Source organism: Drosophila guanche, unplaced genomic scaffold (assembly GCF_900245975.1).
Source record: "Drosophila guanche unplaced genomic scaffold, DGUA_6, whole genome shotgun sequence".
Classification (NCBI taxonomy): domain Eukaryota; kingdom Metazoa; phylum Arthropoda; class Insecta; order Diptera; family Drosophilidae; genus Drosophila; species Drosophila guanche.
The window spans coordinates 4974586-4985197 of NW_022995751.1; the positions used below are offsets into that span (position 1 = coordinate 4974586).

At 45.0% G+C, this 10612-nt stretch overlaps 4 protein-coding genes across 7 annotated transcripts; 3 read left to right on the forward strand and 1 right to left on the reverse strand.

The window, feature by feature from the left end:
- The first annotated feature begins 280 nt into the window (after positions 1–280).
- Positions 281–1743, forward strand: LOC117587081 (peptidoglycan-recognition protein LF). Its single transcript, XM_034277549.1, has 4 exons — positions 281–499; positions 557–708; positions 774–1158; positions 1218–1743. Exons 1-4 carry the CDS (start codon positions 343–345, stop codon positions 1655–1657), a joined length of 1134 nt encoding a protein of 377 aa, XP_034133440.1. The 5' UTR covers positions 281–342; the 3' UTR covers positions 1658–1743.
- Positions 1740–9151, reverse strand: LOC117587077 (UTP--glucose-1-phosphate uridylyltransferase). 4 transcript variants are annotated; one of them, XM_034277542.1, is made up of 9 exons: positions 9014–9151; positions 4308–4494; positions 4156–4247; positions 3883–3888; positions 3232–3578; positions 2937–3162; positions 2734–2872; positions 2254–2663; positions 1740–2186 (listed from the first exon to the last, which is right to left on the reverse strand). In XM_034277542.1, the coding sequence occupies exons 1-9, from the start codon at positions 9038–9040 to the stop codon at positions 2079–2081; spliced, it is 1542 nt and encodes a 513-aa protein (XP_034133433.1). In that variant the 5' UTR covers positions 9041–9151; the 3' UTR covers positions 1740–2078. The 4 variants fall into 4 exon arrangements, with proteins under 4 accessions (XP_034133433.1, XP_034133431.1, XP_034133434.1 ...); XM_034277540.1 differs by lacking the exon at positions 9014–9151 and adding an exon at positions 7602–7863; XM_034277543.1 differs by lacking the exon at positions 3883–3888 and having other exon boundaries at positions 9014–9147.
- Positions 4660–5871, forward strand: LOC117587082. Its single transcript, XM_034277550.1, has 2 exons — positions 4660–5155; positions 5335–5871. Exons 1-2 carry the CDS (start codon positions 4715–4717, stop codon positions 5839–5841), a joined length of 948 nt encoding a protein of 315 aa, XP_034133441.1. The 5' UTR covers positions 4660–4714; the 3' UTR covers positions 5842–5871.
- Positions 9152–9386: 235 nt separating the features above from the next.
- Positions 9387–10086, forward strand: LOC117587085 (small VCP/p97-interacting protein). The gene is made up of 4 exons (XM_034277553.1): positions 9387–9405; positions 9454–9557; positions 9618–9788; positions 9851–10086. The coding sequence occupies exons 2-4, from the start codon at positions 9495–9497 to the stop codon at positions 9863–9865; spliced, it is 249 nt and encodes an 82-aa protein (XP_034133444.1). The 5' UTR covers positions 9387–9405; positions 9454–9494; the 3' UTR covers positions 9866–10086.
- The last annotated feature ends 526 nt before the right edge of the window (positions 10087–10612 follow it).

The following is a 10612-nucleotide window of genomic DNA, read 5'->3' on the forward strand; positions in this document are numbered from 1 at the left end:
CAAAGTGGGCGGCGTTTGGAGTTCGCTCAACTTGTAGTGCCAAAAGCGAACACCCTATATTGTTAGAGAGCTTTTAATGGCCAGAGACATGCCAATATATAAGCATCCAAGTGGTGTGTGTGAGTTTATTTGTAAAGACACTTATCAAAAAGCTCTTTATGTGATCTTGCTGCCACGACGCAGTTCGGAGCCGGGGATTTTTCCCATCTCCCAGTACCAGTAAAAGTAAAAATAAAACCCCAAAACGAGCAGAACTTGTTGGGGAGATCAACAACAAGTGGTGGCCGGACTCCGTTTCATTTAGTTCCCGTCGCGCAGTTGTCTTGAGTAGACACCCATAAAATGCAGAAGCCCGCGCAAACTAATCTCGAAACGCAAAACAATCCCGAAGCTGGGGGAGAGACAAATATAAAGCGATTCCCCCGGGAGCTGATATTTCTATGTGTGTTTCTGCTGATGACGGTGGCACTGGCTGCTGGTTACTCCTATTGGATGATGGGTGAGTGAGAAATCAATCTATAATATCGGTGGTTAATAATTATTTTTCCGGATTTAGCCCATGCCCCAATGAACTCGAATAAAAATCTGCACATATTGGACCGCAGCGAGTGGCAGGGGGAACCACCGAGCTCCAAGCCCGAACACCTCAAGCTGCCCATTTCCAATGTAATTATCAGTCACACAGCCACCGAGGGATGCGAAACAGAAGTGAGTAACAAAAGGTAAACCCCTCTGCGTTGTTTCATTAATGAAATTCCCAAAACTTTCTGTAGGAAATTTGCATCTATCGCATGCAGACCATTCAGGGCTTTCACATGAAATCCCTCGGCTGGCTGGACATTGGCTACAACTTTCTGGTGGGCGGCGATGGGCAGATCTATGTGGGACGTGGCTGGCATCATCAGGGACAGCATGTGCGCGGCTATAATGCGGTGTCCATCAGCATTGCCTTCATTGGCACCTTCGTGAATGTGGAGCCGCCAGTGCGGCAGGTGGAGGCGGCCAAGCGGCTGATGACCGAGGGTGTGCGCCTGCACAAGCTGCATCCGGACTATCACATCTTCGCACATCGCCAGCTCAGTCCCACGGAGAGTCCCGGCCAGAGGCTCTTCGAGTTGATCAAGCACTGGCCACGCTGGACACAGGATGTGACGGAATGTAAGCGCATCTGGGGATGTATAATTACAATGCATAATGTATCTTTATTTTGTTTGCAGTGCGCCTGCTGGGAAACGCCACACTGAAGTTTGTGACACGCGCCTACTGGCTGGCACAGCCAGCGGGCCGGGCTTTGCCTTCTCTCCAGCTGCCCGTGGAGAGCGTACGCTTTGAGTCCACTGTTTCACCCGCTTGCAGCACCCAAGCTGAATGCGTTTTTCGTGTGCGACTGCTGCAAACGTTTCACATCGAGAGCAGCGGCTACACGGACATCAATTACAACTTTGTGATTGCCGGCGACACAAACATCTACGAGGGCAGGGGCTGGGATCAAAGTTGCGAGTCAGAACAGGATCACAATGCTACCACGAATGAGCTAGTGGTGGGCTTTGTGGGTGCCACAGCGAGCAATAAAAAGCTGGCACTGGAACTCATACAACAAGGCATCAAATGGGGTCACATTAGCAAGAACTATACGCTGACAGACAATGCAACATAAAAGAAGGGAAGTAGGCGAAACAGGCAGGGAATACCAGTGCCATTTATCAAGTGATACTAGATCTAAGAACCTCTCGTACTTATTATAGAAATAAACATGCCTTTAATGAGTGTTTAACAGCTTCTCGTTTGAACTTTTTGACTAACATTTCTAACATTTTTGCAAGCAGATTTTTGTAAAACTTTAGCTTTAGCTTAACGATATATACAGAACGATCGACTGGCAGGGCAGGACAGGTCAGGGCAGACACACACTTTGTGCTTGCACAACAATTTGGCTAACAAGTGAAATTCGTGATTCGTAAATTTGAAACAGGGAACGGGCAGCCTACTACTACATAAAACTTAGTAAATTACACTACATATATAATGAGACAGAACAGCATCCAATTGCACAACCAATTGCCAGGTTAGAGGTTCGATTAATGGTCCAGAATGCGCATGTTGCCAGACACAATTTTGTTCTCCAGTATGGCGCCGGCGGGTATATCAATACGATCTCCATGATTGGCAATGATAATCACAGTGCCCTAAAGGATTAAATTGAACACAAATAAGTCAAGGATAAGCCAAAGCATTTTCTCTCTCAAAACTTACCCTCAAAGAAACACCACGGCCAAAGGTAACATCACCACTGACCGTCAAGTGATCCAGCTCGATAATGTCGGGTATGTTGGCAAAGCGACCCAGAAACTCCTTCACCTTGGAGAAGTGATTCTCGCCAAGCTTCACCAGCGGCGTGGTGGGGAACATGCGCTGCGGCGACATCACCAGGCTGCCATTCTTCAGCGTGTAGAGATTAGACATGACCAGCAGCAAATCGGAGGATTTCTTCACGGGCAAGAAGCGCGAGCGAGGCACATTGATGCCAATGGCGCCATCAAAGCACTTCATGGCCGAGCCCACAGCCGTTTCCAGCTGAATGACACGCAGACCCGTCTCCAGCGTTTTGTTGTTGACAATAATTTCCATGCTCAAGGTGCGCTCACGCAAGACACGCTCGATGGCTGCACACGGGAAAGAAACAAAGCAGCATTTTAGGCAGTGATATTTGAAGAGATAAATGGTTTGACATACATGCTAGATTGGCCCAAATGTTGTTGGTGTTGAAGAACTTGAAGGTCTTCACCGACTTAAAGTCATCCACATGCTCTGGCGGCACTTGAGCGATTTCCAGCAGCCGCAGCTTGTTCTCAAACTGAATGAGAGTGCCACCCTGGAGGGGAAAAACAGATGGAAGATTAGTCATTTATACACAACATTCCATTATCGGTACGCACCTTGACATCAGCGCGCGTCTTGTCGGTAACTTCCATGACAAATTCCACGGGGGTGGTGGCCCGCTCCTCGCCCACCAGCTTATTGAGTATATTCAGATCCACGGTGGCGCCCAGATTGTCAATGTTGGAGAGGAAACAGTATTCGCGGCCCTCCTCAATGAACTTCTTCAGCAGCCCAGAGTTGCGGAAAGTATCGTAAAAGTCACCGTGGCCAGGTGGGTACCAACTAAAAGGGAGAAGAAGGAGTTGCCTGAGTAAAACGTACTACAAATTGGAGTCTAAAGAGTAAACTTACGCCTCCATATCCTTCTCCACATCAAAGTCCTTGGCCACGGGCAGGAAATGCTCGCGACTGATGCGCGGAAAGCAGCTCTGATTGAAGGTGTGTATCTGCACGCGGAAACCCTTGTATTTGCGAACAATCTTCTCGGTGTCCTCGTCGGTGTTGAAGGAATTCATCAGCACCAGCGGCACGTTGGCATCGTACGTCTTGTTCAGATGCTCGATCTGCTGCACCGTCAGATCCAAGAAGGTCAAATCGGAGCGCACAGGTATGACACTCTTGGGTCCATGGCAGCCCATGGAGGTGCCCAGACCACCATTCAGCTTAATGACCACCAATTTGTCCAGCATATTGCGTATCTAAGGGAGTCACCAATGAATCATTAGTTGCAGAAACATAGATAGAGAGGCATGGCTTGTGTTAGAGAGCAAAAAGGAATTGGGTTAAGCTGCAGTGAGCGCCGAATTTCATTAGGGTTTAGTACTACAGCGTGTTCTAGTTACAAATAACTAAACTAAAGGAATATAATCAACAACTAAGTAAGCGTCCAAAAGCCCAATAAGAGTTAGTTTTCGTTCGAGCAGTGCTCCAAGTACAGAGAGAAATAGTAGAGCGAAGCGTAGAGAGGAGGTTTTGTTTAAGGATAAAGTTTAACGCTTTTACCTCATTCTATTGAAACATATATAAACAATATATATATATATGTGTGATTGTGTGTTTGTGGCCAGTTATTAGCCAGAGAATTGCGCCGCAGTTTATGAGGGCAACAATGGGTATTCATAATCAGTATTCGAAATCAAAGAACATGAAAAATATGCAAATTAAACAAAAAATTAACACATTTTCTTAATCCGTTTTGTTTTCTTTGTTTTCTGTGAGGGAGATTCATGGAGTGGGGGAAAGAGTGGACTCAATCCTTGGCTGCCAGCTGCATACCTGCTCATTCTTGGGCGACTTGAGGTTCGAATAATTCATCACAGCATTCTCGGGCAGCTTCTGAATCTTGTTCCAGTCCAAAGCGGGACCCTCTGCAAGGCACAAAAGCATTAGCAAGTTAATCAAAGGGGTGTTCTCTTGCCTCAACTTACCCTCCTGCAGAAAACGTCCAAAGAGATCCGCAAAGCGTCCCATCTCCGCCTTCAGGGCTGGCCGCCGCACCTCCTCCGTTGTCTGCAGCAGACGATCGACATCGTTCTCCAGCAGCCGCAGTGCATCCCGCTTGGTCACCTCATGGAACTCCTTCGAATCGGAGGGCACACGCTGGTGGCCACGCACCTGCAAAGAAATATATCAAAGTAAAGTTGTTTACACTTGGCGAAACTTTCGTGACAAATCGCTTAAGGCAGGCAGCAAAGCGCATCGACAGGCAGTCAAGTGACAAAAATATAGAGGAAAATTCAGTGGCTTTCGTAAGACTCCAATTAGAGCTTGTGCTCCCTCATCCAGACGATGGCGCTGCTAAAGACCTCACAGCAGTATTCCCTGAAACTTCGCGATGACAAGTCGCTGGCTATTTTTGTGCCTTCTGCTGTATGTGGGCGCCAAGGAGGCCCTCTCTGCCAGCACAGTCATGGATAACTTGGGCGATGGCTTGAAGATGGCCGGACAAATGTTTGGCATTAATACGGCCGCCGATGTGGCCAATCTGGTGGCCCAAGCCTTCTCCCGGGGAAAGCCTTCTGGTTTGATGAACATCCTACAGCACGGCTTTCAGCCGCCAGACTATCAGCAGGAGGATCAATCGGAGCAGCAGCCGGAGCCAGAGAATGCCCAGGAGGAGCCGCCACAGGAGGAGGACAATACTCGCAGGCCTCCACCGTTTCTGGCCAACTTTGATAGCGGACAAATGCTGACAAATATGTTGCGAATGGTGGGCTTTGATGCCCGCAAACTGGGCGCTCTGGCACTTAATGCACTCATCATGATTGCCCAGGCGGTAGGTATATGTTTGATAAGGTTAGACATTCTCAGAAAGTAGCAAACTTTAAAGTTTGAGAACATTTAATTTCCCTCAAAATGTACCAAAACGTAATGTTTGAACACAATCAATTTCTTTTTGTTGTTTTCTGCGAATGTTTGTACAGTTTTTTGATAATTTTTCAAATTGATTGGCAGATTGGCAGCACGTTGATGCAGGCCACAAGGGGTGGAGGAAATGTCGCCAATGCCGGAGCGGCCTTCGAGGGACCTGAGGCGCTGTACGAACCAAACGATCATCAGCCGCGTGACTTGTCTCTGGGTTCGCCCATAGATTGGTTCCTCCAGCGACCGGGGGCGCACAGCAAACGTTTGCTGGATCGCATCATGGATAAGGATCTGCCCGAACAAATACTGGACATGATCGAGTCGAAGGAGGACCGAGAGATGGGCCACGAGGCCGGCTGCCTGAAAATGCTCATGTGCAAGAGCAAGCCCATCATTTGGGGCATGCAGAACTCCCTGCAGAAGCGTTTGGCTGGGGAGCCCGAGCTGCCAGAGGAGCAGGATAATCAAAGCTACTTCAACAAGGGAATATTCTTCAAGTATCTGCCCAGCCTGAAGGACTTCAGGGAGCACAGTGCCGGCTGCGAGACGCGCTTCAATGACACATGCCCCAGGAATGCAACGACGAATGAGTATTAATTTTAGAAAATCAAAACAAGGGCAACCTTTTGGCTCTAATCAATAAATCCCCCGACTATTTAGCTATTTATATTATGAGTTTGACATTCGAACATTTGTTTGCGGGATGATCCCAGAGATAAGCCCGTCCGGATCCTCAGGCGTAATTAGTTTTCCAGAGCAGAGAGTCTGGCGTAATGTACCATGAAACGACCTCTAGTCTGGTGCAATTTCCTTGTGTAACATTTAGCTTTGGGGGATGTGATAGCTAATCTCAATCACTCCCTCACATTACCTTGAATAATTTCGCTAGTTATGAGGTGAGCTCCTAAATGTGTAATCTAAAAGCGCCATAATCAGGGTGATATTTTTACGTCACGTATACGCCCTGCCCTATCTGCGTCTGCGTGAGGCAATCAAAATATCATCGATAAGATCAAACATATGTATTTCATGAATTTCATTTCGTTTGGCGTTTCATTTCATGTTAGAACAAAGAGAAGAATACCATTACTAGTGCCAAGTTCTAGCCATAACCTTACCCAACCAACGCATGCTCACACATTTGTGACCTCCAGCCATTAATGATAGTTATTTCATAAGACATGCAATCCATAAAAAAGCATATTGACAGCAGTTTGTCGTTGTATAAGTATGGGTACATATACTTATAGTTGGTGCGACCTTGAACTTCACCCACAAGGTTACCCCAATATCTACATATTTGACAGAGAAATACACACAACTCCCAAGATAACCAAACAATTTTGTCTGAAAATAGCTCGCACTTATTTTTGGCGAATATTTCGATTGAGGCCTGTCCCCGTGTCGTCTGTCAATCAGTCAATCAGAGTGGGCAAAAAATGCAATCGAATTGTGCAAACATAAAACAAAAAGATTGCTGCAATCGTTTTTCGTTTTTGTTTAATGAAATGATTACGCAAATTAATGGAGTGTAGTGAAAAACAAGTGCCACGCCTATGGCGCCCAAGATGGCAGACGATTGCATGGGGCTTATTTTTATTAACATCCAACAATGGTGCTGATGATGAGCAATCTGTGCGATAAGACGGTGTCAGAGGGCAGGTGTTTGAACTTCGACAAGGTCAAAACATGCTCAAGATAATTGTCCAACGAATGATGCTACTGCTACCCTCTGTCACTGTCTCACTGCCTTTGTGGTGCCTCTTGTGCATTCCATTATCAAGCAACCGTGTGGTTGTTGATCCCCAAAAATCATTTCCGAGTTGGAAAACACAGCTGTTTCGGCAGGTTACCAACCAACCAGCCCCTCTAAAACACACGACACACACACGTCTGGGGATCCGGTAATTAAAGTAAATTATGCGATTTTTTTTGTGTTCTCTTTGTCTGCCTGGAGATAAGATACGAACTAAGAGGCAGGGCAAGTCATTACTGTATCTCACTGCTTACAGAAACACATAATTCTTACAACGGAAATTTAGACGACAAACATTGTTTGCATGGTTTCAAAGAACAAAATCAGTGAACAATCATCAAAGAGAGTCGTCTTCCTTTTTTGATAAGTTTCCCAGAATCTACATAGGTCTGTCGTAGTCCCAAAACCTTCCTCTAAAAACATTGCTCTTAGCCGGAAATTTCGCTTTTCTATCGAAAAACTGTTTCTTTTAAATCAAATTCGTTCGATAAGCACTTAAAAACAGTTTACACTTAAACGATTATGTGGCTCATTGACGTCTCGAACTTGGCCCAAATATCGTCTTACGAAGAGTGTTACGGGCTCGACTTTGAGAACTTACACCGGCACGCTGAAGCAAAACATCAATGGGCCTGATGCCAGATGTCATTGTAAACAATTCCAAAAGAAACACTTGCGCGAATAAGAATAGGGGTTAATTTTGTTAAATTTCTTTGTTAATTGTTTTAATTTTTTCACTTGAGAAACGCGCGCGCGTTTATTGTCGCTGGAAAGTTGAGCGGGAAAACAGCGGGGAGAACAGAAAACAGCAGAGGAACAGCACGACAGAACGAAGCGAGCTGGTCGAGTGTGCAATTGAAAATAAAGCTAGGGTTCCATTTGAATTTCAATTTCAATACGGAATTTTTCAAAACGCGTACGTACGGGCGGCAAAAACAGCGGCAGAAACAGCAGCAGCAGCAGCAGAAACAGCGACTGCGATGGACGCGACAAAAGCAACAAGTGATAGCAAGCTGCTTTTTTTGTTTGACTGTGTGTGTGTGCGTGCGTGTGTGTTTCAAGTGCTGAGCAAAACAAAAAAAAACCAAAATAACAAAAGCAACTGAGCGCCGGCCAAGATATATTGTGAGGTAAGGTAAGGCTTCGGCCAAGCAATTATCATAAACCGTTGGGCATATGCAACGGCAAACCAATTAGTGTACTCAGAGAGTCCAAGCGCCAAACCTTTGAACTTTTATACCTTCGAGCCGGCCAGCACTTAATGAGCAAAGCAGCCGAGATAAGAGAGGGCACGTAGTGGTCAAGTGGAAGGAGAACAGCACGAAGATGAAGCTTAAGAGGAAGGAAAATAAATATGAAGAAGCAGCATGCGAGTATGAAATGTAATCAGCGGCATAAGGAGTGGGAGTGAGAGCCAATATCTGCGGGCACTTATCATCACACGCGAATGGAAAGAACGCTAACGGAACTGCTAAACAGTCTAGTCCGCTAGTCTATCGTATCAGAAGGAGTTATCAGCACCGTAAATAAATACTACCGATTATATTGTCTTTTGGGGGCCAATTGATAAGACATAGCCAATCGTATTATGAATGTATAATAATATTTTTCTACAATTATGCTCGAGTCATAACGGTTTGGCCCCCCAAAAAACCACACAGACACACTTGCGTGCATACACACCCCATGTCGGAGACACAGCTGTGCGACACATGCCAGCACTTGGCGTCGCGGCTAAAGGGAGGTCACTTGAAGGTTAACGCTAAGCAAATGCAAGAGTCTCATAAAAGGGGAGACAAAACCAGTCAGAAAGTCGCTCGCCGAGTCAAAAGGGCACCGTTACCTGATATCTGGAGAAGAGAGGTGCCTATAAATAGAGCCCCTGGAACCGGCAAAATTTGTTGCATTCGCTGGAATGCAGAAATGCACTCTCCCAAACAAGCGCAGTAGAGTGGAGAAGAGAGCGAGAGGAGAGCGCGAGGGCGGACATAATGTTGACCCAAAACAACTCACCTTTCCTTCATGGGGCACATCCAACATTTTAAATTATTTTTTGAAAGGGTCTCCAAACGATTTAGTAATTAAGCGTCGATGATAAGTTTTATCTTAATTTGCACCTAAGCACACACACACACGGAAACGGAGCAATGTGCGCTCACTTCTACTAACACACGCACAATATCAAATAAGAGAACAAAGGAGATCTCGGATAAACTAATTAATCCAATTATTACACGAAATATTTTTTTAACATAAACTGTTTTGTTTTCCGCAAAGTTTAAGTTCTTTTGAGGCAAGATACCAGTGTAACCGCGGACTTATCGATAAATATACCGCAAGGCCCTCAAAAATATACCAGCAGTCAGCTGCTCGAAATGACACACCAAAACAAAGCGTAGAAGAAGGCGAAAAAAAAAGAACAACGCAAAAACAACACAAGGGAGGAAGAGAAGCCCTATTTTTTGGCCATTTAAATAACGACTTCAAAACAGACATGGGCGGGTGCCTATCTTGCTGCGGCAACAGTGCCGAGGAAACCAATCTGATGCCATCGCCGGTAGGACAAGAGAATGAGCTGGAAGCGCTGTGCAGACCATTTTGAAACGATTCTTTGCAGGAGGAGCGGCGTCAGCAGCAGTTGGAAGCGGCAGAAAAGCGTCGCCAGGAGAACGAATCCCGTGGAATCAGAAATCCTGAGAACGTACGCAGACAGCAGCAAAGGGCGCTGGAGCAGGAACGACGCGAAGCTGAGGCGGAACGCCAAGGCCAGGGGCAGACCACGCTGAAGGTGAATCATTCATACAATCCTAATCCTATCCCTTATTAATCCGAATTGTTTGCTTCTTTCAGTGGCAAACGACTTAAGGTTACAGTGAATGGCAGCCAACCACCGCAGCTGCCTGTGTCCGGCTGCTTCTAAAGCGCGGACGACGACCGCCGTTCATCTGTTTTTTTTTGTTTGTTGCTGTTGTGGATTTTATCCGTGTTACCAGGGTACATTTTCTTTTTTGTATATCTTTATATATCTATTGTATTTTGTATATGTATGTCTACTTCTACCTGTAAAGCACACTCCAAGTTGTTTTAAAAAAAAAAGCGTTAAACTGTGAACCAAATTTTGCCACCAAAAATAAAAGACAAAACGAAAATGTATAAGAAAAATCGGAGATATAGAAATGAAAGACAAGCCGAAAACTATAACAAAATGTGGGGAAAACTAAGAAATGAGGAAATATGTGTATAAAGAATATTCTACATTCAAATTAGGAGATTTTTTAAGTATACATTTTATTCCTTGTTACATCGAAAAAGATTTGAAAAAGAAAACTAAGTAAACGTTATAGATGAAAAAGAAATCCAAAGCTATCAAATGAAGAATATTTTTTTAACATAAATGAAAGAGAGCTCTAAAATCGTTGCAATTATTAGAAAAGTCTTTAAAAACAATGTTAACACAGAGCTCGTGCCTCTTGTAATTAACTCCCTTATCCCTCACAAATTTCCCCTTTGAAAACCCATTAAACATTTCATACTTTCCATTTTGCTATACATTTATTAAGTAAATTATCAAACCACATGGAAATCAAAAGATAAAGATTAAAACCTTTACAA

Coding starts and splice junctions, on each gene's coding strand:
- LOC117587081 (XM_034277549.1), top strand. CDS start 343: ATGCAGAAGCCCGCGCAAACTAATCTCGAAACGCAAAACAATCCCGAA. Junction 500..556: donor TTACTCCTATTGGATGATGG/GTGAGTGAGAAA, acceptor TTCCGGATTTAG/CCCATGCCCCAATGAACTCG. Junction 709..773: donor CCGAGGGATGCGAAACAGAA/GTGAGTAACAAA, acceptor AACTTTCTGTAG/GAAATTTGCATCTATCGCAT.
- LOC117587082 (XM_034277550.1), top strand. CDS start 4,715: ATGACAAGTCGCTGGCTATTTTTGTGCCTTCTGCTGTATGTGGGCGCC. Junction 5,156..5,334: donor TCATCATGATTGCCCAGGCG/GTAGGTATATGT, acceptor ATTGATTGGCAG/ATTGGCAGCACGTTGATGCA.
- LOC117587077 (XM_034277540.1), bottom strand. CDS start 7,649: ATGACATCTGGCATCAGGCCCATTGATGTTTTGCTTCAGCGTGCCGGT. Junction 4,248..4,307: donor TGGACGTTTTCTGCAGGAGG/GTAAGTTGAGGC, acceptor TGTGCCTTGCAG/AGGGTCCCGCTTTGGACTGG. Junction 2,664..2,733: donor CATTTGGGCCAATCTAGCAT/GTATGTCAAACC, acceptor TCCCGTGTGCAG/CCATCGAGCGTGTCTTGCGT.
- LOC117587085 (XM_034277553.1), top strand. CDS start 9,495: ATGGGCGGGTGCCTATCTTGCTGCGGCAACAGTGCCGAGGAAACCAAT. Junction 9,558..9,617: donor CCAATCTGATGCCATCGCCG/GTAGGACAAGAG, acceptor GATTCTTTGCAG/GAGGAGCGGCGTCAGCAGCA.